This window comes from Oreochromis niloticus, linkage group LG8 (genome assembly GCF_001858045.2).
Source record: "Oreochromis niloticus isolate F11D_XX linkage group LG8, O_niloticus_UMD_NMBU, whole genome shotgun sequence".
Classification (NCBI taxonomy): Eukaryota; Metazoa; Chordata; class Actinopteri; order Cichliformes; family Cichlidae; genus Oreochromis; species Oreochromis niloticus.
Genome location: NC_031973.2, coordinates 8592213 through 8619891, shown reverse-complemented (window position 1 = coordinate 8619891; position 27679 = coordinate 8592213). Strand labels below are relative to the sequence as shown.

The 27679-nt window shown below is 44.2% G+C and overlaps 2 protein-coding genes across 10 annotated transcripts in view; both read right to left on the bottom strand.

Moving 5' to 3' along the window:
• Positions 1-376: 376 nt before the first annotated feature.
• On the bottom strand, positions 377-23317 carry LOC102075651 (kinesin-like protein KIF19). 8 transcript variants are annotated; one of them, XM_025909561.1, is made up of 8 exons: positions 23122-23317; positions 22374-22429; positions 12986-13066; positions 9967-10080; positions 9477-9657; positions 9194-9339; positions 1879-2047; positions 379-1581 (listed from the first exon to the last, which is right to left on the bottom strand). In XM_025909561.1, exons 3-8 carry the CDS (start codon positions 13036-13038, stop codon positions 1549-1551), a joined length of 696 nt encoding a protein of 231 aa, XP_025765346.1. In that variant the 5' UTR covers positions 13039-13066; positions 22374-22429; positions 23122-23317; the 3' UTR covers positions 379-1548. The 8 variants fall into 8 exon arrangements, with proteins under 8 accessions (XP_025765349.1, XP_025765346.1, XP_025765345.1 ...); XM_025909559.1 differs by having other exon boundaries at positions 381-1581; positions 9967-10055; positions 23122-23316; XM_025909564.1 differs by lacking the exon at positions 23122-23317 and having other exon boundaries at positions 377-1581; positions 1879-1936; positions 9967-10055; positions 22374-22555.
• A 1950-nt stretch (positions 23318-25267) lies between these two features.
• The window catches only part of ttyh2 (tweety family member 2), a 67991-nt gene continuing 65579 nt past the window's right edge, over positions 25268-27679 (bottom strand). The window contains exons 14-15 of one of the 2 annotated variants that reach the window (XM_019362269.2): positions 27639-27665; positions 25268-26482 (exon numbers count right to left, since the gene is read on the bottom strand). In XM_019362269.2, the coding sequence (XP_019217814.1) occupies positions 26402-26482; positions 27639-27665 (108 nt within the window). In that variant the 3' untranslated portion in view covers positions 25268-26401. The remainder of the gene's footprint in view (positions 26483-27638; positions 27666-27679) is intronic. The other variant, XM_019362270.2, reaches the window with a different exon arrangement.

The following is a 27679-nucleotide window of genomic DNA, read 5'->3' as shown; positions in this document are numbered from 1 at the left end:
GATATATTCAGTTCTCTGCTTTTAGCTGGAAGCAGAAGTTTTGACAGTATGGTAGGTTAGTTAGTGGATTTTTCCCCAGTTGTATTACAGGTTGAACCATACATGAATATATGATGGTTAAATAATGTCCAAATATAGAGACACATCCTTCAGCATAGTGTTGGTTGGTCATGACTCAGTGAAAAACATATTCTCCAGTTGTTATGTAAACTGTGTGTGTGTGTAATGGCTAGTTTTAGGGTATGGCAAAATTATAACATACACATAAGCATCTGAGAAAAAAAAACAATAAAAAAATAAAGTATACATAATATTACCAATTTAAAAAGATTATAATACTTTTTTTTTTTTTTTTTTTTAAACGGAATTATAAATACAAAATCAACTAAAGTTGCCCGCATTTTCCAGGGGATACACGCAAAGACTGGATTAACACTGGAGTATAAAAATAAAACGTGTCTACACAAGAAAAAAATACCTTACTGCAATTTAAATGGTCAACCTTGGCCTTCGCGCCCCCCTAGTGGGCATATGTGAATATTACACAAGATAGACGAGTGTTACAGATGTTACAGACTTTGCAGGCAAAAAAGTAAACGCACAACAAAAACACATGCTTTGTTTTTTGGATACTTCGGTTAAATTTATTTAGGTACAAATAAAAAAAAATGTACAAAATAAAGAATAGAAAGTTGCAATTATGAAAACAATATGAATGAAAAAATAATAATGGAAAAGGCAACAGTTAAATAATTAATTGAAACAGCCAGGTAATTTGCAAAAAACATTGTGTGGTACTATCCTGTGTATCTACACAACCATGACACTTAAAGATTATTGTGGGTAAGAAAAGGCAGAGACCTTTAAGTTTGAAGAGCACAATGATCAAAATGATTAAGTTTTCTTTTTTCTTAAATTTCAGTGTGTCATGTTGAAACAAACTCACTACAAAAAACATTGATGTTGAAACCTTTTTACTGCAGGCCATTGCTTTTTTTCTGTTTTTAAACATCGGCATTTGTGTAATATTGTCTCCTAATCTTTTGTCCCATATCCATACTTTCCCTTGGATTCTTATGTATATCACTGCCGTGAGGCTTGTTAACACCAACCGTTCACTGTTCATAATAAGCACTGAACGTTACAGAGCCATTACACTGATAACAAAGGGAGCTTGATATGTTCCTGACGAAACGATACCACAAGTGATTCAGCACAACAGCGAGCTAAAGAGGAAACACTTGACCCTCAGCACCATCACAGTGAGACCTGTGTGAAATTATCCAGCTCAATGTTGTTACAAATTTTGCGTAGTGACAGTCACTGAAAGATTAATTCTTTTTTTTTATTGAGGCTGCATGCTCTCAGATCTCTGATAACAAGATGGTTCCGCTTCCAGGCTCAGCTGGGTTTGGTGTTAATGCTGGTGTTGGGAGTCGCGGCCAGTGTAAGCTCAGTGTCTGCGTATACGCTGGGCGCCCGCGCCTGTGTTTGTTATGTAGAGGAGGGGCTGGGGCTGCCGTAGTTGGGGTGCTCGCTTCAGGTTATTCATATTGGTTGTAGAGGACTCAGCATTTGAGCCTATGGAAAGAGAGGGAATAACAGAATAAATGCTCAGTACAGTGATGACGAAAGGTGAAAGAGGAATGATACTTGAAGATTGGAGACACATGAACATGAGTTATTTAAAGGCTATGTGTATGTATAATGTCATGTATATACCTGAGGGGTGTAATCATGTGAAGTTGAGCAGTAGAAAATACACTTTACATGTTTTGCATATTATAAAATGTACATAAGGAGGTTTCTCAGATCGTGCTCGGCAGTGTTACAACTTTAAGGAAGACTATCTACTCACAGGCAGTGAAATTGGTTTACCTGTTTGCTGGCTGCTGTGGGGAGGCCTGACTTTGGCGAGAGGAGGGACCCCTCGGTACTGGGGGCGTAGCATAGGGGCCTGGGGTTGACCATTAATGTGGAGATGAGGGTCTGATGTGCTGTCCAGAGGGCGAAACCTCTGAGCTGTGCTCGTCTTGGTTTGAGGTACCTGGAAGTTAGATGAAGAACACTAATCAACTCATCTTCCAAGACATGGCATACGCCCATACCAGTGACATATATGTAGTGACATAGTACACAAAGGGAATAACTCTAATATACAACCTGCTGGCTTAAATCCTTATAAGAAAAATGATTACCACAAAAGAAGCCACCCCAGACCAGTCATATTAGTCCAGGGCTCGCAAAATTGCTAGCCTGACATCCCGGGGCTAGCGATTTTTCCAGTCGGGCTACCAAAATCCATCTCAGCCCTGCCCGTCGGGCTATCATAGGAATGAAAGATATGTCAATGCTTTTGCATTCTTTCACAAATGTAGCTGAGTAATTATGTCATCGGCATCGATGAGCCACTGTCAATATGTGACACATTGAAATCGCGTTTGAATTTGCGCTTGTTTTTTGCTTTCACTTTGCGATCGCGCGAACTGTGTGTAGAGAGCGGCAGCACTAATTGGTAAGTCACAGATTAATTGCGCACCAATTCCTCTGACATAGTCTTATCAGTCGTTAGCTTACTATCAAACATGACAAGTGAAATCTCCTGCAGCAAGCTTAAACATGTGATAGAGGTTGATCGCGCAGAGAATTGCTGATCGTTATGTAAGTATGTGTGTAAGAGCAGATGGCTTTAGGCAGGTATTTTAGTTCTGCAGAGCCAAACAAGAGAGGTCAGGCTGAAGAGGCAGCCAAAGAAAAGCCTACCACAAAACGGAAAAGTTATGACAAATCAGACAATGAGGGAAAAAGAAAGCGCAGCTTTTTTGGTTTCATGGACAAAAGAATTTCTGTGGCTGGAATATGACGAGCTAAATAACATAATGTTCTGCCAGGTGTGTTGTGAGTTTCCCTCAATTTCTGAGTCGACAAGCGCCTTTGTTACTGGGACCAGTCATTTTAAGAAAGACCCCATCAGAACCCATGAGAAATGCAAGAAATACATTATTGCTCAGTCTGCAGTATCTTTCCCAGAACAAACACCAATTGCAAAAAACATACTAAAAGTAAACCAAGCATAACAAGAAGTCCTGAAAAATCTGTTTAGAATAGCGTACTATGTTGCAAAGAGTGAACTACCACTGGCAAAATTTAGCAGTCTTTGCAAACTTCAAAAAGCAAATGTCCTAGATCTTGGTTCCACTTGCCTCTTACCCGTGATTTCAGTGGAAATTTCAAATTCAGGATCTGACACAGACTGATTCATGTTGTACACAGTTCTTGCAAGTTCATAGAAATTTCTGTTCAATTAGAACCAAATATTTGAGTTGATGTTTGAAATTGTTGTTGTAATTTGTGTTTTAAATATTTTTAGATTAATGTATAATATTGTAAAGGAAACAAAACATCAAAGTATAATATTGTAAAGGAAACAAAACATCAATCAAAAAATTGTCCTCTTTTTTTTTTTTTTTATTCGGGCTACTTAAATTTATTTTGGGCTACCAAAAACTGAAGAGTGCCTGCCCGAAGGGCTACCAGGGATTTTTAAATTTTGCGAGCCCTGCTGTGGCTGAGATGGCTGTAACTCAGAAAGCTCTCAGGAGCCAGAGGCTGCAGCTGCAGACGGGAGATGCAGAGTGCCACATTACAATATGACATTCACTGTGGTACTTTGCTTTCAGTCGGTCTGTCTGAGTGTCAGTGAGGATTAATCAATTCTATGGCTCTCCAAAATGAAATTTTAATTCTGAATGGGGCTCTGGTGGACTCTGGTGAACATAACTTTGTCTTGCCAATGACTCACATCTCTCAGATGCATTTACACAGGAAACAATAATGAGCTGGAGGTGATGAAACAAAGATGTAATTCTGATAGTTTGGGAATTTCATCACGGTAAGCTTAGCAAAAAAAGCCTGAACATAGGAGTCAATAGTGAACATTTTATTATGGACAGGCGAATGTTGAAAAACAAAGGGATTAATAGAGTGAAGTATCTCTGAGAGTGAAATTCAAATACGAAGCCATGTGAAGAGAAGCTCTTCTGCGTTTTCTCACAGCTGATAAAGTCTCTTCTTCTTCCTAGCGGTTTATATCCCGCGACGCAGGGTCCGCTATCTTGCATGCCTTCCTCCACTTCTTCCTATCAAGGGCGTCTTCTGGTGTAACATTCACAGCCTTCATATCATTCAGGCGATTTTAGGTAGCGAGACCTCCTGGAAGTAAGCACATAGGAGTTAGTTGTACCTTGTGTTCTTCTAGGCTTAATACTACTATAGTATCACTTAGTTTAGACTTTACGTGTCAGCTGTGGTTACCTTGATGGTCTGCCTGATTGTCACCTTTTCTAGGGCAACTGCTTTCTCCAGTTTCCTATCATCTAGTTCCCTCATGTACATATCATACAGCTCCTGGAGGTGTGGAGGTACGGGCAGACTGTGGTCTGTAACACGGAGGATAATTAGTGTCTGTGAAATGCACTTCACACGCGTACACACATGCACAGTTCTTTGTCACCAGAGGCCACGTTTATTTATAGTTTTCGGTTTGTTGTGACAGTACACAGTCTGACAGCTCCGGTCTCAGCTGAGTCCCAGCCTCTCCTCCGCTGCTCTCCCGTCTCACTAAAAAAGGCAGGAAAACTGTCATCAGTCCAAACGCCATCAGCTGTTCTCACCTGCCTCTCCAGCACCGCCCCATTGAGCTCACTGCGCCACTCCTCCCCTGCAGCCGCGCCCGGGACCACACCTCCGCCACACACCCCCACCGCCCGACTGAGGCCGGGGAGCCGTCTGGCCGAACCTACTCCCCCCCCGCGCGAGCGAGAGAGGAAAACGGCCACAGCCATCTGCGCCCCCGGCCTATGGACCACCTTGAACTTAAAGGGCTGTAAAGCCAGATACCACCGGGTGATCCGGGCGTTGGCATCCTTCATGCGGTGGAGCCACTGCAGCGGGGCATGGTCCGAGCAGAGGGTGAATGAGCGCCCCAGGAGGTAATAACGAAGGGAGTCGACCGCCCACCGGATAGCCAAGCACTCCTTCTCCACGGTGCTGTACCGGCTTTCACGCTCCGTCAGCTTCCGGCTGATGTAAAGTACGGGACGGTCGGCCCCCCTTACCTGCTGGGACAAAACGGCCCCCAGCCCTCTGTTCGAGGCGTCAGTCTGCAGAACAAAAGGGAGGGAAAAGTTAGGAGTGTGAAGCAGCGGCTCTCCACAGAGAGCTTTTTTTACCTGCACAAACGCCGCCTGGCACGGCCCTGTCCACTGAACCAGATCTGGAGCACCCTTCCGGGTGAGATCGGTCAAGGGGCTGGTCAGCTGTGCAAACCCCGGCACGAAACGACGGTAGTAACCTGCCAGCCCCAGAAACCGTCTCACCTCCTTTTTAGTCTTGGGCTGCGGGCAGGATGCGATAGCCGGCGTCTTCTCCACCTGTGGGCGCACCTGCCCGCCCCCCAAGTGGTACCCCAGATACTGTGCCTCCCTCCGTCCAACCGCACACTTCTTCGGGTTGGCCGTGAGCCCCGCCCTCCTCAGGGACTCCAGGACCGCGGCCACCCGCTGCACATGCTCCGCCCAGGTGTCGCTGTGGATGATCACGTCATCCAGGTAGGCGGCAGCATATGCAGCGTGCGGACGCAGCACCCGGTCCATGAGGCGCTGAAAGGTGGGCGGGGCTCCGAACAAGCCGAACGGAAGCGTAACGAATTGGTACAAACCGTACGGAGTGGAGAAGGCGGTTTTCTCCTTGGACTCGGCAGACAAGGGAATCTGCCAGTAGTCCTTGGTTAAATCCAGTGTCGTGAAAAAACGGGCCGTGCCCAACCGATCCAGGAGCTCGTCGACCCGGGGCATGGGATAAGCATCAAAGCGTGACACCTCATTCACTTTACGATAGTCGACACAGAACCGTATAGACGCATCCTTCTTCACCACAAGAACGATGGGGCTACACCAGGCGCTGTGCGACTCTTCTATCACTCCCATCTTCAGCATTTCTGCCAATTCCCTCTGAACAATTTGTCGTTTATGCTCAGGAAGCCTGTAGGGCCGTGAACGCACCGTCACGCCAGGCTGCGTTTCAAAATGGTGCTCAATGAGAGACGTTCGGCCGGGCAGGGGGGGAGAAAAAATCCACAAAACGCTGTTGTAACGCGACAACGTCCGCTCTCTGAGCCTGTGTGAGATTGTCATCACAAGGGAGTGAGGCGGGGATGATGGAATTTGGTACCTCCGGCCCTAACTCATCTCTCTCCTTAATCAGGCTTACCAGAGCAGCGGTTTCAGCCTCTCTCCACGCTTTAAGGAGATTGAGGTGATAAATCTGCGTGGCCCCTCCCCTGTCCGACCTCATAGTCAACGTCCCCAACTCGCCGTGTGACCACAAAGGGTCCTTGCCACTTGGCGAGCAACTTTGAGCTGGAAGAAGGGAGTAATACAAGCACTTTGTCTCCCGGTGAAAATTGCCTGAGCCTAGCCCCTCTGTCATACAGGCGTTGCTGACGCTGCTGAGCCTGGAGCAAATTCTCCCGTGACAACCTCCCCAAAGTGTGGAGTTTTGCTCTCAGGTCCAACACGTACTGAATCTCATTCTTAGCGGGGCTCGGACCTTCCTCCCAGCTTTCTTTAATCAGGTCGAGCACCCCACGCGGCTTCCTGCCGAACAGCAGTTCAAAGGGAGAAAATCCCGTGGAGGCCTTGGGCACCTCCTGCACTGCAAATAACAGAGGGTCTAGCCAGCGATCCCAATTGCGTTCATCCTCAGTAATGAACTTACGAATCATGGACTTTAAAGTCTTATTCAGCCGCTCCACCAGCCCATCCGTCTGAGGGTGGTAGACGCTGGTCCGAATGGATTTAATGCCCAATAATTCGTACAGTTCCCGGAGTGTGCGAGACATGAACGAAGTGTCCTGGTCAGTCAGTATCTCTTTCGGGATTCCAACTCGGGAGATGACCTGAAACAGTGCCTGCGCCACACTCTTTGCAGAGCTGTTGCGCAGCGGGACTGCTTCCGGGTACCGCGTTGCATAATCCACTAGGACTAATACAAAGCGGTAGCCGTGTGTACTCCGGTGAAACAGCCCGATGAGGTCCATGCCAATGTGCTCAAACGGGACCTCTATGAGTGGGAGCGGGCGCAAAGGCGCTCTTGGTATAGCCGGCTGATTAACCAGTTGGCAGTCCGGGCAGGACGCGCACCAGCGGCGCACATCCGCGTGGATGCCCGGCCAATAGAATCGGGCCGTTATTCGCTCCAGAGTTTTTTCATATCCCATATGCCCCACCATAGGGTTATAATGAGCCACCTGGAAAATCATTTCCCGGCGGCCCTGCGGCACCAACAACTGTGCGTGTGTCTCCTCCGTGCGAGTGTCACGACTCACTCGATACAACCTATCTTTTAATAAAATGAAGCGCGGGCAGGTCCGCACGGCTTCAGGGCGCACCACGTGACCATCAATCTCAATCACTTGGTCAAAGGCTGAGTGTAGGGTGTCATCACGAGACTGCTCCAGTGGGAAATCACCCATGGGGGAAATTTCCGGAGCCGGCGGGGCCTCCCATGAAGGACCCGCCGTCTCCCCTCCCCGGAGTCAGTGTCGGACAACCCCACGTCACCGCTGAACGCCGCGCAGACGCTACACGCTACTAAAGGTCGTGATCGCATCCCCGCATACTGCCCTAACAGATGATGAAACCCCGGCCAATTCGTGCCCAGAATTAGGGGATGCGACAGGCGCGGGCTAACCGCAGCCGACACTATGCGTTTTGCCCTTATATTTTAATAACAGTGGCACTATGGGATACTTGTGAACATCACCATGAACACACTTCACCTCCACCCAATCTGCCTCCAGCAATGCCCCGGGGCGAACCAAGCTTTGGTGCACGAGGGTCTGCGTACAGCCCGTGTCCACCAAAGCATGGCGTATACCCCCTCGAGTCCTTACCGGAATGCTGTATGTCCCTCCTGGACCGGGAGAGGGCGCTGGGGCACCAGCTCCATCAGAGGACAGTCCCTCCTCAGGTGTCCCGGCTGCCCGCACTTCCAGCACTCCTGCCCCGGTGTCTGTGCCGCTCTCCGTGGCTCAGGGGCGGCACTGCTCATGTCTGATCCCTGGGAAGGCACAAATGAAGCAAAAGGATTAGTGGGGCTTAGCACCGGCGCCCGCTCTGCCTGCGCCAGCGCAGGTACCCGGCGCCTTGGTGCCGGTACTGGGGCGTGTCTGCTCGGTTTCCGGCCGCCTTCCCCGGGCTCCCCCGCTCCAGCGGCAAGATGGTCCTCCGCCAATGTTATCGCGACCTCCAGACTCGTGGGACGGTGGCACCGGACCCATCTCGCTGTCTCCGCAGGCAGCCCCTCCATGAACTGCTCCAGCACCACCTTGTCCACCAGCAGCGTCTCTCCCTCTGATGATCCCGGCTACAGCCAGCGCACCGCCGCGTCGTGCAGCTTCCGGGCCCAGGAAAACGGCCGATCCTCCGCGGTCAGCCGACAGGCCCGGAACTGCCGGCGATGATCCTCAGGGGTGAGCCCCATCCTGTCCACCACCGCCCGGATCACGTCCTGGAAGCTGCCCCTCGAGGTCGGCGGCAGACTCAGGGCCACCGTCTGAGCCTCCCCCGACAGCAGAGGAAGCAAACGCGGAGCCCACTCCACCTGCGGCCACTGGCAGGCCTCCGCCGTGGCACCAAAAGTCTCCAGGAAAACCAGGGGGTCGTCCCCGTCGCCCATCCGGGGCACCGCCACCGACAGCGGGGGGCCCTCGGCGGCGCAGCCGCTCCGACCAGCCGCTCCAGAACCTGGATCTGCCGGTCCGCCTGCTCCTGCAGCTTGGCCAGGTGATCGCGCTGGGCCGCCGCCTGGTCCTGGCTCATCTTCGCCATCTCCGCCAGCATTTGCACCAGAAACTGCAAAGGCTGGGCGGGCGGCGCAGCATGTGGGTCAGACATCCCCACGTAGATAGGGTTTCGGCACCACTGTGAAAGGCACTTCACACGCATACACACATGCACAGTTCTTTGTCACCAGAGGCCACGTTTATTTATAGTTTTTGGTTTGTTGTGACAGTACACAGTCTGACAGCTCCGGTCTCAGCTGAGTCCCAGCCTCTCCTCCGCTCCTCTCTCGTCTCACTAAAAAAGGCAGGAAAACTGTCATCAGTCCAAACGCCATCAGCTGTTCTCACCTGCCTCTCCAGCACTCCAGCTCATGGACCTTACAGAGAAGTCCTAGGACCTCGCGTTGCTCCTCTGAGCTAACCCGCTGCGGCAGCAGCTCCTCCAAGCGCCGGGCCTGATCCTGAAGCTCTAGAAACCTACGCTCAAGCAACGCCTTTAAACAAAAGGTATAAAGGCACATTTTAAAAAGCAGACTGTATTTCAGACACTAAAAATATTATGCATGCACTACAGTCAAAGGTTTTATAAGAAAGATTCTGGTTTTTTCTAGTTTTAGACAGACATGCCCACCTTCTCCTTGTGAATCTTTTTCTGTTCAGCCATGAGTGCAACCAGATTTTCTCGAGCTATTGCCACCTCCTGAGTCTCCGTGGTGTCTGGAGGAGACTCTGAGGAATCAGAGTCCTTCTCGCTTTCATCCTTATTGACACTTTCCTTCCTCCTCTCCACACGCCACTTTCTCCTGCGCCTGCTGCGCTGGTTAATTAAGGCACATTTGAAAGTACATAGTTGGAAAAAAAAAAAGAAAAAAAAATGTGGCCAATAAAATTCATTATTACATTTGATTTATGTTGTTTTTTTGATCAGACTTACAATAATTTATATTTATATAATCCACAAACACTGACACTTTCAGGGAACTTTAAGCACGACAAGCACATGCTGTGAGTTTTCAACATATTATCAAATGGCTGGATTAAATAATGTTACAAAGAAAAATACTGGATAAATACTGTTGGATAAAGAAGGGAGAAACATGACAAAAATGCTTGACACTGACTCTGTAATAGTTAAAAGATTATTAGAGGTGGCAATCTGGATCTCCATGTTGTTGTTTTCCAGCTCCATCAGGCTCTTCCTGATCTCCATCTGCTGGCGGAAAGCATCCAGAAGGCTGAGAGGGGATAAAAATTATGTTTTCATCATATATAATACATTTATTGTGCAGCTCTTAAAGCTACACAATAAATGGAGACGTGACTCACCTACATCACCTTTTCATAATCTACCATCCTTGTGGAAAAGGTAAGTTTTCTATTCTCTGACTCAGTGCTGTGATTAAACATTTTCCCCTGATTCTTGTTTTAATTGTCCAATGTAGGCAATTTTCGGGAAAGGCGATCTCATGGATGAGTATGGGCAGAAATCTGTGCCATCAGAAACTGAATTTGAATAAGTTAAATTTGAATTTGTCAGATTGAATCTGAATTGTAACTTGAATAAATGCTTTTGAAAACTGAATTTGAATTAGCCTAATTTGAAATTGAATTTATGGTTTGAAAATGATCATCACTAAATTGAAATTGAATTTTATATATTGAAAATGAATTCATTTGCTTTGAAACTGCATTTTATCCTTTAAAAATTCAGCTCTCGAATAATTTCAGTTTCACTCTAACCATTCAGTTTCAGTTCTACAATTCAATTTCAGTTCCAAAAATTCAGTTTTTTGGAACTTGCATCCAGTTCCTGTTCAAGAGTAAACGAGCGCAGATTAATAGAACTACGTTTTACTAGCGGACCGAAAGTGTTACTGATGGGAATCTACAGCGTCTTGAGCTGAATTAAGACTTCAGAAGTCATTCGTCATGTCGAATCACCAGCGGATAAACTCTCAGGTTGGTAATAAATGTATTACATGTATAAGAACAAGCGTCATGTTAACAATTGATAGCCGTACAGTAACTTTTATGCTTATTGTAGCTGTTAGCTAAAAACGCTAATTTAGCCTAGTTTGCCCTGGATTTAGCTTTGACAAACAAATATGATCGATTGTTTCTAGTAGAATTCCAAAGTTGTCGTCTTGTACCCTGTCAGAGCCCTGTATGCTTGCAGAGACCCCTACAGTAGGGAAACATGCAAAACAGTGTCCAAGCCTTTGTATTTGAGCTTTATTTATGTCTTACACAGCATCCCAACTCTTTAGCTAACTTAATAACTTTAGCTAAAGTGAATAGTTAGTCTAATTCATTAGTGCAGCATTACTGGATCACCTCTGTTTGCCTCAAACGTGAGGCCTAATGGTGAAAATGGTCCTCAAGGGACTTGCACACGCAATGTGTCCTTCTCATATGAAAGGTCACATGGTAGCAACCTCATTAAATACCATGCTCATTGGGAAAAAGGCCATCTGGTCTATGACGGCAAACCAAGTCCAGTTTCTTTTTCTATTCCACTGCCAGAATAAATGAATAGAAAAATCAAGTTTTGGTTGTAGTTTATGAAATATGCCTAAAACTCATTGGCTATGGGGAACAGCTATGGCCATAATAGCCAGTCTACATTCTGTTCACTCTGAGTCATTCTCATCATGGTTTACTCTAATGGAAAACACAATTAGTGTAATAGCTCCATTCAAAGCTGCTTATTTGTCAGATAAGTTGGAATGTAATGTCAAACAAGTTGTTGGAAAACTGAAACAAGACCACAGTGGAAACAAACAGAACCAAGCATGAGGGTGCCAGTACTGGCTGTTTTCATATTAAAGCCAGATGTGTTGTTTTGTCAGACCAACAGTAAAAGCCAAAGAAATTCAAATTATAGAAACAACAAAACAGAAAAAGACTTTCCAATTAAACTGTTTGTCAAATTGCATCATGGGTAATGTAAGCGCTAAGTTAGCAAGATAAAAGTATTAGTGGAATAAAAACAGGCGTAAGCATTTGTCCATTGTCCATTTGTCTGACACTACAGAAGAAGTGCACTACTAATTGGTGAACTATTCAATTCCAATGACTACGTGGCTGAAAATTACTTCATAAGCATCAGACAGATTCAGAAATAGAAATAATTACTACTTGCTGCCCTAGCCGCATCATTATGAAAATCAAAATCAATGCTTTTTATGACCTTTTCAAGACCTCAGTAATTGGAGCGGCACAGTCTTTCTGTTATAACTGTGTGGGCACTACTGGACTTCAGAGATACTTTTTTCTGGACTTAAAAGATACCAGAGTGAAACTGCACCACAATTCTGTTAAAACATTTTTGTGTATCTGATTTATTTTGTACAAAAAAAAGCAGATCAATACACCAACTATTTTTTTTTAATCTACAAGACGACTTGGTGTGGTGCGCATACATGACTTAGTGCAAAGCACACACTCACTGTTACCATTAACCTTTCTATGCATACAAAAAAAACAAGTCACACACCAGACATGCACTTATGTTCACTAATTACTGTAGGCGAAATCATTCATGGTTAAATGTGAACAAGGTTAACTGTAGTTCACTCCTCTCTGGTATTTTACTTTCTTAAACTAACCCGTTTCTCTTTCCGACAAGCATATGTCAGTATTTACAATGTATGACTTGATGAAGCTACTCTGAAGTTGCTGACAGACCAGTACAAGTTGATTTTAATTATGTTATTGGGTTAGTGCTTGTTAGTGTCACAGTCCATATAACTACATCTGAAAATGGTGACAACAATGTTAAGCAAGTGACATTAAAACCGCACGTGCAATAATGATTTTTTTTTTTTTTAATATAAATGTTAAAGGTGAAAATTTTAAAATATATGAAGCACATAGTCTAAGACCTTTAAGGAGCTTTTTATTACTTGAGTCTGAGTCTTGCAGCATTCATATACATATGCATTATGATGTATGCTTTATAAATTAGGTTGTTTTGGGTTTTTTTTTTAAAGAGATGCTGACGTTGCAAAGGTCCCTGTAGGCACCTTATCTGTGCAGTCTTATGACAAGCAGGAAGGAAGACAGTATCCCTCTTTCACACAAAGCCACGCCATCACTCACTCACATGCAGAATGAAAAATTAAAAGACCAATGTCTCACCTGGTCGTCCACTCTGTGGGCCACAATTGTAGCCCCCTCCTCCTGCTCAGCATCGCTGAGGGGTCGGATCCTCAAGGCAACCTGCAGCAAACAGAGCAAACTCTGAATCTAATCAGCTTGGAGATGTTCGGTTTCATGACATCATATCTAAGAAAATGACACTGACCGCACATAAGATGACATGTCTAAGGTTTTAGTGCCGTGGCTTTATCTGTAGTTTAAACTGAATTTTTGCAAATGCTTTAATGTCACTTGTTAGAGTGCTTCAACTCTGCTTCAACAGAAAAGCATTTTATAAGAAAAAAAAACAAACTGGCTCATATATCAGATGCTGTGCTGATTTTGAACATTACAATGGTTTTGGGAATGAAGAAAGCAGGTGAGTAATGTTCAATACGGCTCACGACTGGCTTTGTGCAGGATAAAAAAAGAATCCCTGAAGATGAAATGTGATTTAGAATAATAAAGATGTGCGAATATAAGTAGGAAGGGGAACTATGATACACTGCTGTATTGCATTAAGGGAGTTGTAAAAGATGTCTCCTAGTAATAACCCAAATTCATGGAAATGAAACACATAAATTGCATGAGTAATCTTTCAAATGTCAAAAACATTTTTTTTTTTTTTCACCATGTAACTTAATAATAAGGTATAATCACACTTAGCGGAAAAATGCAGGATCTTCTAACTTTTAAAAGTCTTTTCTCTCTCACAACCCCAATTCAACCAGGGTAGGTAAACTGGAAACTCAAAATATCACTTTAAATGCAGAACTGTACTTTTAGAGTCTAAATTATGAATACTGGATGGCACTTGGCAGACACATAACTTAATGAGTGGAGCATTGTAATACGACAGCATTATGCACATTCAGACTCCTGCTGTTAGTCTAAATCTGTCTGCATGATTTAGAGGTCAACAGAAAAGCTCCGACTGAATTAAAACAGGATGAAAACAGAGTGTAGTGTAACGCAAAGTTATTTAAGGGCTAGTGTTATTGCAATGGACGAGTTTATTGACTGACGCGCAGAAGAAATGGTTCTTTATGGAGCCTAGATGGTGTGAATGATGAGACCAAAGACTGCAGTATCTTGTACCAAAAATATATTGAATAAATGGGGAAAAGGGGAAATGGACCAAAATAATCAATACGACACACAACATAAATAAATGCCCACAATCAAATAATTGTGTAACAAATAAATCAATTGCTGTGATTTCCTGTGCAACAGTCCTTTTGTTAAGAGTCCTTTTCTTTTTAAAGTTCACTCTTTAAGGTATTCCTCCTTAGGGTCCAGTTTCATACAATGGGGAACAAATATGTCCGTAATCCATAGACGGCAAAGCGGGGGAAAAAAAAACAAAGAATGGTCCTACCGGCTCGCCACTTCAATATGAAGAAGATCAATTTAAAGGGAAAAAAAACCTGACCGCTAAGGTGATACAATTTTATAGACGAATTTAGGGGAGAAAACGCTTTGTTTTCCAACACTGTTCTTAACGCCATAAGCATACAGTCACAGCAGGAGTCGAACCCGGAAGTATCCCTCCACAGCCGGTTTTCATAGTTGCCGCGACGTGGAAGGAGCCAATCAGGAGAGGGGCCTCAAATCAGCTGGCTTGAGTCATTTGACAGGGAGTAGTTGACATGGGTTACAGGTTCCCCCCTCGATCTCATGTACGTCCCCGTACATGGTGGCTGGTTCCGGATGACAGGTTGCTCAGTGACAGTAAGTAGATGGTCCTCTTCATCCTCCAGTGCATGAGTGAAGGCGGTGGTTAAGCCATGGACAAGTGCCTGAATGCTCTTCAAGATGGGCTGACCAAGCTTAGAGTACTGTAACCGGTCTGGTGGTTTCCTGGTCCGAGTTGATGTCCTCACAGGTTCTAGTTCAGAGCTGGAGGTGTCAGAGCTAGACGGTAGATCAGCAGCAGAGGAGATACTGGGCTCAGTCGGCAATTCATCATTGGTAGGTTCAGCAGAGGACAGACTGTCCTCTGATTCCACAGGATCAGGAGCTTCCTCCTCGACAGGGGTTTCTGAGTCAGGGGTTTCGCTCTCTGCTGGCTCAAGAGGAGGCAACGGGAGCGTAGCAGGTTCACAGAATGGCATATCAGGTGGTAAAGTTTCAGTGGCTGGAACGGTGGATGAAGGTTCTGGCAGATTGTGGATAGTGGTGAATTGCAAAGGCTCTGAGACAGGATCATACCATAGATGCGATATTATGTCATCCTCATCTTCTGACTGAGGTTGTGCACAGTCCTCATCAGAAAGGTTGAGTGACCGCTTCCTGGTTGGTTTTACAGTTGTTCGGTTGGTTTCAGTGGAATCCGGCAAGAATCCACATGGCAGGAGGAGATCTCTGTGCAGAGTACGAATCGGTTTGGGTTTGTTCTCTGGTCGGAGAGTGTACACTGGAATATTGTCTGCTCTTTTTACCACCACATAGATGTCTGGTTCCCATTTGTCTGCGATTTTGTGTTTGCCTCGGAGTTTCACATTACGTACCAGCACCCTGTCACCAACGTCCAGTTCAGAGGGGGTGATATGTTGGTCGAAACGGCTCTTGTTCCTTCCCATGAGCTTCTCCGTATTACCAATGGCAATTTTGTAGCTCTTTTCTAGATTTGACTTTAGGTTCTGGACATACTGTGAATGAGTGGGCTGATTGTTGTCCACAGGCAGTCCAAAGACCAAGTCAATCGGGAGGAGAGGTTGTCGACCAAACATGAGCTCATAGGGTGAGTAGCCAGTAACATCACTCCGGGTGCAGTTGTATGCGTGGACCAGGGGCTTAACAAAATCTTTCCAGTGAGTTTTCTCTTCAGTGGTGAGTGTTCCGAGCATATTCAGGAGTGTTCTGTTAAAGCGCTCGACTGGATTACCCCGTGGATGGTATGGTGTAGTTCTGATTTTGTGAATCCCAGCCATTTTGCACAGTTCCTTTATTGTGCGTGACTCAAAATCTGGTCCTTGATCACTATGGAGCTTTTCTGGGATACCATAATGAACCAGGAAATTGTCCCAGAGACATTTGGCGACAGTCTTTGCTTTTTGGTTTGGAGTGGGGACAGCGACAGCGTACTTGGTGAAGTGATCTGTTATTACAAGGATGTCTTTGGTTCTGCTCCTGTCAGGTTCCAGTGATAAAAAGTCTATGCAAACCAGTTCCAGAGGTCGATAAGTTCGAATGTTCACCAGGGGTGCTGCTCTTTCAGGTAAGGCTTTCCGTTTGGTGCATCTCTCACATGTCTTCACTTTATTCCACACATCATTGGCCATTTTCGGCCAGTAGAATCTTCGACGTACGAGGTCAAGAGTACGTTCGATGCCCAAATGACCCATCTTGTCATGCAGTTCTGACAGTACTTCAGCCCGGAATTTCTCAGGTAACACTAGCTGGTAATAGAGCTGGTCCCCAACTTGCCTCCTTCTCACGAGAATGCCATTTTGGAGCTCCATGCGATGTTGGTCTCGGAGTAGAAGGGGCAGTTCTGGGAGTTCATCCCGCAAGATCGGAGGTGGACTTTCCCCAGTCTCTAGCAGCAATATGACATGCCTCAGGGTCTGGTCTTCCCTCTGTCTCTCAGCGATTTCAGCGGTTGTCAGCTGAGAAACAACAGGAGATGCAAACTGGGTGTCGTTGACGAAGCTGTCAGGCAAACTGTCGGTATGGGCAGTTAGTGACTGGATGAGTGCGGTGGTGGACGTCTCTTCAGCCATGCTATAAACAAGCTGACGGTCACAAATGGCTTTGACCGTGTGCTGATCGATGGAAATTGAGGTAGACTGATCCAGATGGTGTTGGGCAAATCGAAGAATTCTCTCCCTCTCCTTTTGGGACATTTGGTCATTGGCGAGGTCTCCATGTGGCCTGCGAGAGAGAGCATCAGCGTCTAGATTCTGCTTACCAGATCTGTACATGATTTTAAATGAAAATGTGGAAAGAGCAGAGAGCCAACGGTAACTGGTGGCATCTAATTTAGCAGAGGTAAGTAGGTAGGTGAGTGGGTTGCTGTCAGTAATGACAGTGAAGTTGGTGCCATAGAGATAGTCGTGAAACTTCTCCGTAACAGCCCACTTGAGAGCCAGAAATTCCAGTTTGTGAGCTGGATATTTTGACTCACACCTCGACAGACCGCGACTTGCATAGGCGATCACCTGGTTTTGTCCTTGTTGCTCCTGGTACAGAATAGCTCCTAGCCCGGCAGAACTGGCATCTGTATGGAGAAGGTAAGGCTTCTGGGGATCGGCGAAAGCAAGTACTGGTGCTGTGGTGAGTTTTTTGATAATGGTGTCAAAGGCTTGTTGACATGCTGGAGTCCAGCGACTGGCAAGTGGTTCCTTAGGATCCAAATATTGGTCTCGCTTGATGGTGGCTCTGAGTTTCCGCTGTGATGGAGGATATCCAGCAGTAAGGTCATGCAAAGGTTTGACGATGTTAGAGTAGCCTTGGATGAACCCGCGGTAATATCCTGCGAAACCCAGGAAAGAGCGGAGTTCTTTAAGATTCTTTGGAACCGGCCAGGACTTAAGTGTCTCGATTTTATCCGGGTCTGTCTGCACACCGTCTTTTGACACAACATGCCCCAGGTATTTTATGGATTTCTGGAAGAACATGCACTTTTCAACTGAGAGCTTGAGTCCAAATTCCTTCAGACGGTGAAGGACTTTCAGTAGTCTCCTCTCATGCTCTTCAAGCGTTGGTGCAAAAATGATCAAGTCGTCAATGAAGACCAAGACTTCTTTCAAGTTCATTTCTCCCATGCACTTTTCCATTAGTCGTTGGAAGGTACTGGGTGCGTTTGTGACTCCCTGGGGCATTCTGTTGAACTCATAGAATCCAAGTGGACATACAAATGCTGTTTTGCTCTTGTCTGCCTCTTCCATTTCAATCTGATAATAACCAGATTTAAGGTCAAGGACTGAAAACCATTCTGATCCAGAGAGAGCTGTAAAAGTATCCTCCAACTTTGGCAATGCATATGCATCTTTGATGGTCTGCAGATTTAGTTTCCGGTAATCAATGCAGAGCTGCACACTCCCATTCTTCTTTCGCACCACGACAATGGGTGACGCAAAGGGTGAGTCTGACTCTCTGATGACCCCAGAGTCAACCAGCTCCTTCAGGTGTTGGCGCACAGCATCCAGATCTTGAGGATGGATTGGTCTTGGGCGCTGCTTGAAGGGAGTAGGGTCAGAGAGCTTGATCTGATGTTTCACTTTGTCGGTTTTCCCAAAGTCAAGGTCGTGTTTGGCGAAGACATCATGGAGGGCGTTTAACTCCTCAGTAATACGACTCTTCCATTCCGGTGTTAAGGGGGAGTTACCAAAGTTGAAGTCGAATCCAGAAGTCACAGGGTTAGGAGGCATACTGTCATGACTCCTTTCTTGACACTGAATGGACTGAATGGCACTGATCTCCGCAATGATGGCTTTGGCTGGGAGGGTTACATCATGATCAGACTGGTTGCAGATTACCACAGGTAAGTGGTATGGCTGGTGAGAAGGGAAATCCATGACACAAGACGGGACCATTAAGCCACCTGGCAGAGGCGACGAAGTCGGGTGTTCCACCAACACAGCCTTCTCGGCCTGGAGGCAGCGTCCGAAAATTAACCCCTCCAAGGCAACAGTTTTTCCAGCTGGGATGGTCTGTGGTCCGTCAGTGTGCAGCTTGACGATTCCATGATGATTACTGTTGGCCAGTCTGTATCGTTGCTCAAGAATTTTCAGCACCGTTCTGTATCCATGAGGGGCTGGAAAGGAGGGTTGTTGGTCTGAGAATGCTTTCTCATATGCCAAGTCCAGAGTGTTTGTGCCAATCAGTATTGATGGCTGTTGAGCTGATTGGACATCAGGAACTACCAGAGCAAGTGTATCAACAGCTGTGGTGGAACCCAAGAAGTCGGAAGGGAAGGTGACATTCATCTCCACATAGCCAAGGTATGGAACCGCTTGGCCATTCGCTCCTTCTATCTCCAAGAGATTCTTCAGAGGTTGTATCTCTTGGTCAGAGAGATAATCATGGTGGAAGGAGTGAGAGATGGTGGTTACCTGGGACCCCGTGTCTAACAGGCAGTTGAATACAGTCCCTCCAATTGTGACCTGTGCTGTACTTCTGGTTCCAATGAGTCCTTTAGGCAGTGTGATGGAATGTCCATTTTGCTTGTGACTGGGACATGGGTTAACTGCAGCCTCCGTCTGTCCCTCCACAGAGACTGCCTCTAGTTTGATGATTTGTTGTTGCTGTCCCAAGCCTGCTGTCTTTTCTCAAGTTGTTTCTTCTTTTTCAGAACCAGTGTCGGGTTTGGAGGGTTGGCGCATCCTGCTGACATGTGCCCATCCTCTCCACATTTAAAGCAGTAGCCTGCTCTAGGCCGGGAACTGGTTGCACTGCTGCTGGGTCTTGGTTGTGTTGATCTGAGTTGAGGTGGTGCTGGCTTTTGACTCTGCAGTTTCTGCATCTGTTGCTTCAGCTCATTAATAGCCTTGGTGTCTGAATGGCTACAAGCACATGTGCTCTGAGAGTGAACAGCGGCACGAGGCTTGGATGCAGTCAGGTGCTTCTTCATGAGATTCTCCTTGGCCAGCTGTCTACCCTCCTCAGTTCGAAGCAGTAGGAGGAGCTCTGCAAAACATGGGGGATCGCTCCTCAAGTTCTCCAACTGTAGTTTGTTAATGATATCGCTGTCCCAGCATCCTCTACAAAACTGCTTGAGTAATTGTTTGTTGAAGTCTGAAGACAAGATACCACCTCTTTTCATCACAGTGTTTAATGTGAGTTGTAAACGTTGCAAAAAAGCAGAGGGTTTCTCACCTGAATCCTGTAATGTATTCAGGAATTGAGCAAACAACTCCTCTCCATCTTGTACTGTGGCAAAAGCAGAATCCAACACTTTTAAATAGATGGATGGAATTGTGTTTGAGCCCAGCCCTTTCACAACATCTGCTGCCGGCGGTAGCAAACTCTCAAGGATGCGACGAGTGATCTGCAGAGGTGTTAAATTTGGATCAGCTAACAGCAGTTCAATGTGAGATCTCCAGGTCTCATAATCTGTTTCGTTGGCTGGCTTGGGAATCTTGCCAGAGAAAGGACGAAGTCTGAATGCAGGTACGGTGTCTGTTTTTACAACATGCTCCACCACTACCTTTTGTATTTCCGGGGGGTTCATTTCAGTCTGTGACAGTGAAAATCTTTGTGGATGTGGCAGTGACCCCTGTTGGTCAGGTGAGGGATTGCTGGTAGCTGTCTCAGGGATTGCGGAGTGTCCAGACAACGACCCCTGCTGGCCCGGCAGAGATGGTGCAGGCTCCACAATTTGGACTTCTAAGTCACCATCTTGTTCCATTCCTTCCAGATGCTCACTGATTTGTCCCATCATTTCCCTCAGAATATCTGGAAAATCCCTGCCGCTGCGGCGTGCAAGTTGCTTGAGCTCGCCGAGGTAATCTGCAGGGGTCTGGACTCCCGCTGTGGCTGTGCATTCTGCGGCAAGCGATTTTACACAAAAAGTCAAAGCAGAGTAATTCTTTGACTGATGAGTATATGGGAAAAATGGATTAAGAGCAGTTAACGCAGAACTATCAACGTATTCAACGATCAGGTTTTTGTAAAACATACTATTTAAGTCGTCCACGAAAATAACCTTTTCGATACGACCGTATTGTTTCAAATAATCAAGAATTTCCTCATCTTTCTCAGTGTTTGTGGCACCAGAAACAATGACAGAATGTGCAATATTGACCCCACTTTTCTGAATAAACTTCATTTTCCCCTTGTCGCGGACCTTATCAAAACCACAGGAAATACCGAATATTCAATTAAATCAGATAACACAAAAGAACAGACATTCACACATCAGGCTCCTGGCTGGCTCGCCACGTGTAACGCAAAGTTATTTAAGGGCTAGTGTTATTGCAATGGACGAGTTTATTGACTGACGCGCAGAAGAAATGGTTCTTTATGGAGCCTAGATGGTGTGAATGATGAGACCAAAGACTGCAGTATCTTGTACCAAAAATATATTGAATAAATGGGGAAAAGGGGAAATGGACCAAAATAATCAATACGACACACAACATAAATAAATGCCCACAATCAAATAATTGTGTAACAAATAAATCAATTGCTGTGATTTCCTGTGCAACAGTCCTTTTGTTAAGAGTCCTTTTCTTTTTAAAGTTCACTCTTTAAGGTATTCCTCCTTAGGGTCCAGTTTCATACAATGGGGAACAAATATGTCCGTAATCCATAGACGGCAAAGCGGGGGAAAAAAAAACAAAGAATGGTCCTACCGGCTCGCCACTTCAATATGAAGAAGATCAATTTAAAGGGAAAAAAAACCTGACCGCTAAGGTGATACAATTTTATAGACGAATTTAGGGGAGAAAACGCTTTGTTTTCCAACACTGTTCTTAACGCCATAAGCATACAGCCACAGCAGGAGTCGAACCCGGAAGTATCCCTCCACAGCCGGTTTTCATAGTTGCCGCGACGTGGAAGGAGCCAATCAGGAGAGGGGCCTCAAATCAGCTGGCTTGAGTCATTTGACAGGGAGTAGTTGACATGGGTTACAGTAGCAATACCAGCAGTGTGTTAGACCCACAGGGGTGGCACATGAGCTGCATTCATAAGCATTCAAACAAATGTGCTATGACGTTCGTGTATATAAGGGCTTTTATAGTAATGTGGATCCACCTTAGATTCACCTAGGCAACAAATAGAAATAATAAGGTCCTCTCTCTATCAGCACCCTGTAGAAGGTGTATTACATGGGGGACAAGAGAGGCCAGGCAACTGAAACAGCCACTTCAATAATTCAGGTAAGGGCTGCAATGCAGGTGGTATAAAAGAAAATTGAACATTCACTATAAACGCTAGCAGCTTAAATGGTTAGGAATTCAAGAAGAAACCGCTAGAAAGAAGAACAAGAACCTAAAAATAAACTATGCTTAGGCTAACTCCATGATGCCGCTAATGCATTTTAGTTTAATTAAAATTTATGTTTTAATGCCGAGGTCACTTAGGTGAGTAGGATGGGGTTTTTTGTTTGTTTGTTTGTTTGTTTGTTTGCTTGCTTGCTTTTTTAAAATAAAGGGTGGTATTTGGTATCCAGTGCCACCTTTTTGTGCATATGTCATTCCACAAAAAATACAGGCAATTTTTAGGCAAACTTCACAGGACTGCAGTCTACAGGTGTACTCTAATGAAGTGATCACCGAGTGTTCAGTTAACTGGCAGCAAATTTATGAGCTTGTTTGTATTAAATGGTGATGGTTTTCTACTACTCAACAACAGAGCAAACTCATTTGACAAAGTTAATGAAGGTGTTAGAGCTCAATAAAAAAACTATCATTAAAAAAAAGCATAGGTTGAAACTCACAGTTAGCTGGTGGTCCTTTGACTCTCCGGTGTCCTTCATGTTCACTTTCGGTCAGCCTGAAGGATAGCGAGCATCAACAGAAAACGGGGCACTGGACCATCCCGCTCCCCGTGTTCCAGATCAACTGGCGTTTAGATCAACTGGCGTTGGTCGAACAGATGTGTGGCAGACTTGCGTTTCAGGAGCTGCTACCGCGACATTTTTAAACATTTGGTTGTTCAACAGCATCAAGACTGACGGAGTGTGTTTGAGATAACCTCACAAGTGTCACAGATGTCACATTTGTTTTTTTGCTGGTTTGTCGGTAGCAGCTCCTGAAACGCAAGTCTGCCACACATCTGTTCGACCAACGCCAGTTGATCTAAACGACAGTTGATCTGGAACACCCGTCGTTACCTGCATGCCACCTACTCTTTAAGAAAAAAAAGCACCTGCAGCCCACCGCACACACCTAACAACTACTAATACACCCGGGTTCTGCCTTTAATAGTCACTGGCTGTAGCTTCTCAGTAGTAACAAGCGCGACTGGCGAGCTAACGATCTCTTCGTGTCGTTTTTACTCAACGACATTAGCTTTCCTACAACTACCGACCGACTCTACTCTCTCACTCGCTTCCTCTTTGTGTCCTCGAGAGCGCGTCGGTGGGTATCTTCCACGCAGCACCGGGTCGGGAAACACGGGAATAATTTAGCCAGACGAAAAGCTAAAGGTAGCGGCAGGTAACAGCAGCACCAGCAACAGCTCACCTGCTACTCGCACTTCTCTGTGTCTGTCCTCGCTCCTCTCCGCTCCTTGTCCTATGTATACGCGCGTGCGCGTGTCTCTGCGCTCGCGCTTGCTGTGTTGTCCCTGGAGATTCGCGGAACACCGGCAGCATCAAATCAGCTACAAATCAACACCGGTACATCCGATTATAAAATAAAACCCTCTAGTCCGTTTTTTTTTCATTGCTTTGGGTGAATAAATAAATAAATAATATGACATGGCATGTGCACTCCCAGTTTTGCTATCCTAGGCTACACAATGATTGTAAAGGAAATACAAACATAACCCTCTGTACCTTGTAAAAGTGCTTCATAGCAACCTGGGTCATATTAACATTATATAAGGCTTCTGAATTTCAAAAGGACAATAAAGTTGACAAAAAGTCACATTCAAACGAGCATTTATCAGTTATTGGACTGGATGTGTCTTTATTATTAATTATTTTTTAAAATAAATCTTTTGGAGAGTTTCTAAAACACCATGGCTGTGTGCGTTTATCCAAACCAGTTATTGTGCATTCAGATAGATCTGTGATCCTAATATCACACATTTTACGGACGCGAATAGTTGGAAAATGGTAACCTTTTTTAAATGTCTTTTTCTGTATGAAATACCCTTTCTGTGTCACTTTGCTGACATCTGGTGGAAATGTTATGCAATTACCGTTTCAAGCCATCAGCTTCAAGCCAATTGATGTTGACCAGAAATCAAACAAATACATAAAAGGGGGGGGAAAGGAAAAGGCAGTTTAAAAATATAATAACATAAGCTGTTTTACGACCACAGAGCGTGTTTACAAAATAATCTGTAGTGAAAAAACTTTAGATCTTTAAAACACTAAACTTCTGTAATATTTACTGAGATACCGTTTCCGCTGCACTCTGCTGGCATCTGCTGTAGAAATGGTGCAATTACTATTTTAGACAATCAATTTCAAGCGGCTTAATGCTGAAAAAAAAAAAAAGCCGAAAAATGAGCAGAAAGGGGAACATACAATACCTACTAAAGTAAGTTGTTTTTACTTTCGTAATTTTTTACTTTTCTAAACAGCCTAAGGTAGATTATAGTCTTTAAAAACAAACAAATAACCCAAACCAAAAGAAGGTAACAGGGATATTTTAAACTAGAATTACCCTTTAGATCCCATTGTATAGTTCCACCAAGCAGTTAGGACTTCTTCAGACCTGACCTTTGGGATATAAAATGTCATTGTTTCGTCATTTTATCCTTATTTTATCCTTATTCTATTGGATATTTGTATGATATTTCCTCCTAAATCTGAATTCTAGGTTATTGGGTAAAAATATCTTCAGTCTTGCTATGCAGTGCTGTGAAAAAGTATCCTGTCCCTTATGTTTCAAATCATAAAATTAATTTTAATATTGGATAAAGACAAAATGAGTAAATACAAAATGTATTTTTAAATTATTATTTGATTCATTAAGAGAAAAATGCTATCTAAACCTACCTGTGAGAAAAAGTGATTTTGCCCTGACCCTTATAATTGGTTGTGCCACCTTTGCCAACAAGAATCAGATTTGTTAAATTATGAATTAAGTGTGATTTATCACATTTTTTCAAAAGCGGATTTCAATTTCATGAGCTACACTCAGCCCTGATTACTGCCAGACCTGCTAAACAACAGTAAAATAAAATAAAAAAGGACCTGTTTGACAGAATCAGGGTTACAAAGACCTTTTTAAGGCTTTGGGGCTCAAGTGAACCCCGGCAACAGCCACAAACTGGTATAAATCTAATAGAATTTCATAAATAAATTCATAACGTTGATGATATGAAACATTTAGATTTGTGACAAATATGCAAAACTAAATATATAGAGCTGACTAAAAATGGGATAGCCATGTGGTCACAGCAACCTTCACATCTGACCTCAAAACACCAAAATCGAATAATTTCATCACTGAGTACAAGTGAACCCTGGTCCCTGCCTCATTCATCCTTTATTTGGGAAGAATTGTACATATTTTGAGCAGGCTTTAAAAATACTCAAGGAATCACTAGTACATGATACACTAATTGCATGTGGATATGTTTCAGTTAAATGCACAAGGAGATCTTAATGATTTTAGGCACAAACACTCAAAAACAAAATTAAGACTCATCGCGTTGTACTCAAAGCTGGTTTATTCAATTTACGATTAGACCCTGAAGTTTGCGTACACATACACACATACACACACACACACACACACAAACAAAATTAAGCACCACTCTCTGTGCCTGTACAGTGCAACATGCTGAAACAAACACACAAAACGTATTAATGACACGGCATATATCCAATCCACAAGAAAGTCATCGTTAGTCGGTACAAACATGTATTATTTGGATTGTTTGCTATGGTGAAAGTAATTACCTGAATTCATTAATCAGAGAGCAGCACAGCTTCCCGAATCACAATAGGAATGACGACTTTATTGGATTAGTTGGATTAGATATACAGGGAGTATGAATTAATGGCCCATTAGAAAATACAAAAAATAGTGGTCCTATGTATTGCTGGACAGAACTAGAAAAAGTATATAAAAATGGCACACAGTTTAAACAGAAAACAGAATAAGACAACAATCTGTTATTTTACAACTTATTTACAGAAGCCATGGTCTCAAGGTAGTCTCGTCTCTGTGGACTCCTAAAGCTTCACTAGCAGGCGTGTTTGTGTATGTGTGAGACTGCAAATAAATTATACTGCTCCGCAAACTCCTGCTGTGTGCTGCCAGTGCTGGCTCTGTGCTTCACAAATATCACGCATGGAGCACACTACATAGAAAATAACGATGCATGAGCTATCGCGTTCACATCTTTTATCTTTGGAGACTCAAATATAAGATGTCAAAATTAGTACACATCTCCATTTCAAAGGCAGAGAGAGATCTCAACTGAATTTAAACTTTCTTTTTTACGTTATTGGGAAACAACTTGTTTTGTGTTTTTTTTTATATGTTTAAAAGAGCGTGTGAGGGTATCAAAGGACAAAACAGATTAAGAGCTTGTTAAGTTTGACAGCACTTCTTGGAAATGTCTAGCACGTTCTCCAAGAAAGGATAGAAATGTCATGAATGAGCTTAAAGAACAGAGAGAAGATTACAGATATTGTTCCATTATCATTAGACTCCACACGCTGGAGTCCTGACAAACATGAAGCCACACAGTTTCCAATGTGAGTCTTCTATCAGCTGCATGTTGCTGTCTTGTAGATGGTGCGCGATGCTGCTTCTCTCCTCGGGCAAACAGGGAAGTCTATGCTTGGAAGTCGTTTCCAAAGTGTCTCCTCTGTTCTTCGGTCATGGACAGGTAGGTGGCCCTCATAGTGGGAGAGTACTATAGACAAAACACCAACACAGAGACATATATAGAGAATATTACAAGTCTGTTGTATTAGATTGTGGTGATGTAAACATGTAAAACTCATTTGTAATGGAAGAAAGTAGGGGAAATGGGCTTAAAGGAACAGTCCACTGAATATCTATCTTTATGTATCAAATTCACTCGACTGTGGCACTGACATGAGAAATGTTTGAGGCTCCCGACTCCCCTAGTCCGACATAAAGCAGGGAGAGCATGGGTGATCAGGTTAAAAAAAAACAGGTGAAGTGAAACTACAGAAGAATGAATATATAGTACATGTTTATAGTATAGCTACACGCTAGACAGTTTATTAGTTACACCTATCTAGTTCTGGGTTGGAGCACCTTTTGCTTTCAGACCGGCTGTAATTTTTGCTTTAATAGGAGGGTTCATAATTTTTTCAAATCACATTTAAAGTCAATTAAATCACCTTTCTTCCCCATTCTGATGCTCAGTTTGAACTTCAGCAGGTCATCTTGACTATTTTTACATGCCTAAATATCGTAGGTTGCTGCCATGTGATTGGATGACTAGGTATTTGTGTTAATGAGCAGTGGAATAGGTGAGTGTATGGCTGGCGAACATATGCATATCATATTCCTACAGTGGTTGAATATTAGTTTCTAAGACAAAGTTTCAGTGGAGTATTCATTTAAATCATAAATAACAGACCATGGCAGGGTAAAATATTTTAGATATTACCTATAGTTTGTTTTAAAAGGTCAATCCTTTATTTATTAAATACACACATAGCATAAAGTATGTGAAACACTTTCCAGGTAAAATCCATTTTATTGTAGTGCACAGAATCCCTACTGCTAATACTTTTGTGTCAGTGCTAGGTGTAAAACTAAATGACCGGAGAAAGACTGCATGCACATAGGAGCTGACTGTGAAAGTACCCAGAGACGCAACTACAGTACCACCCTGTGAACACCAGGGGCTGAAATACCCTTGCTAAGTGAACCTGTCTGCGACGGGGACAGTAGGTTGCAGATTAAAAGTCATGCTAAACAGGAGAACTGCACAGGAGACGAGATAATGTGAGGTGAAGGAGAAATGATAGGAGATGGAACAGAGGGACAAGTGAGGGACTTTATTCCTGACAGAGAGAGAAGAAAAGACTTACTCGATTTCTATACTGCTGAGAGTATATCTCCAAAAGTTGAT

Bases quoted from the DNA above. Each gene is read 5' to 3' on its own strand.
- LOC102075651 (XM_025909559.1), bottom strand. From the start codon at position 22,412: ATGAAGGACACCGGAGAGTCAAAGGACCACCAGCTAACT. The intron at 10,056-12,985 runs GTGAGACATTGG...TTCCGCCAGCAG, and splicing joins CCCACAGAGTGGACGACCAG to ATGGAGATCAGGAAGAGCCT. The intron at 1,582-1,878 runs GTAAACCAATTT...CTCTTTCCATAG, and splicing joins CCACAGCAGCCAGCAAACAG to GCTCAAATGCTGAGTCCTCT.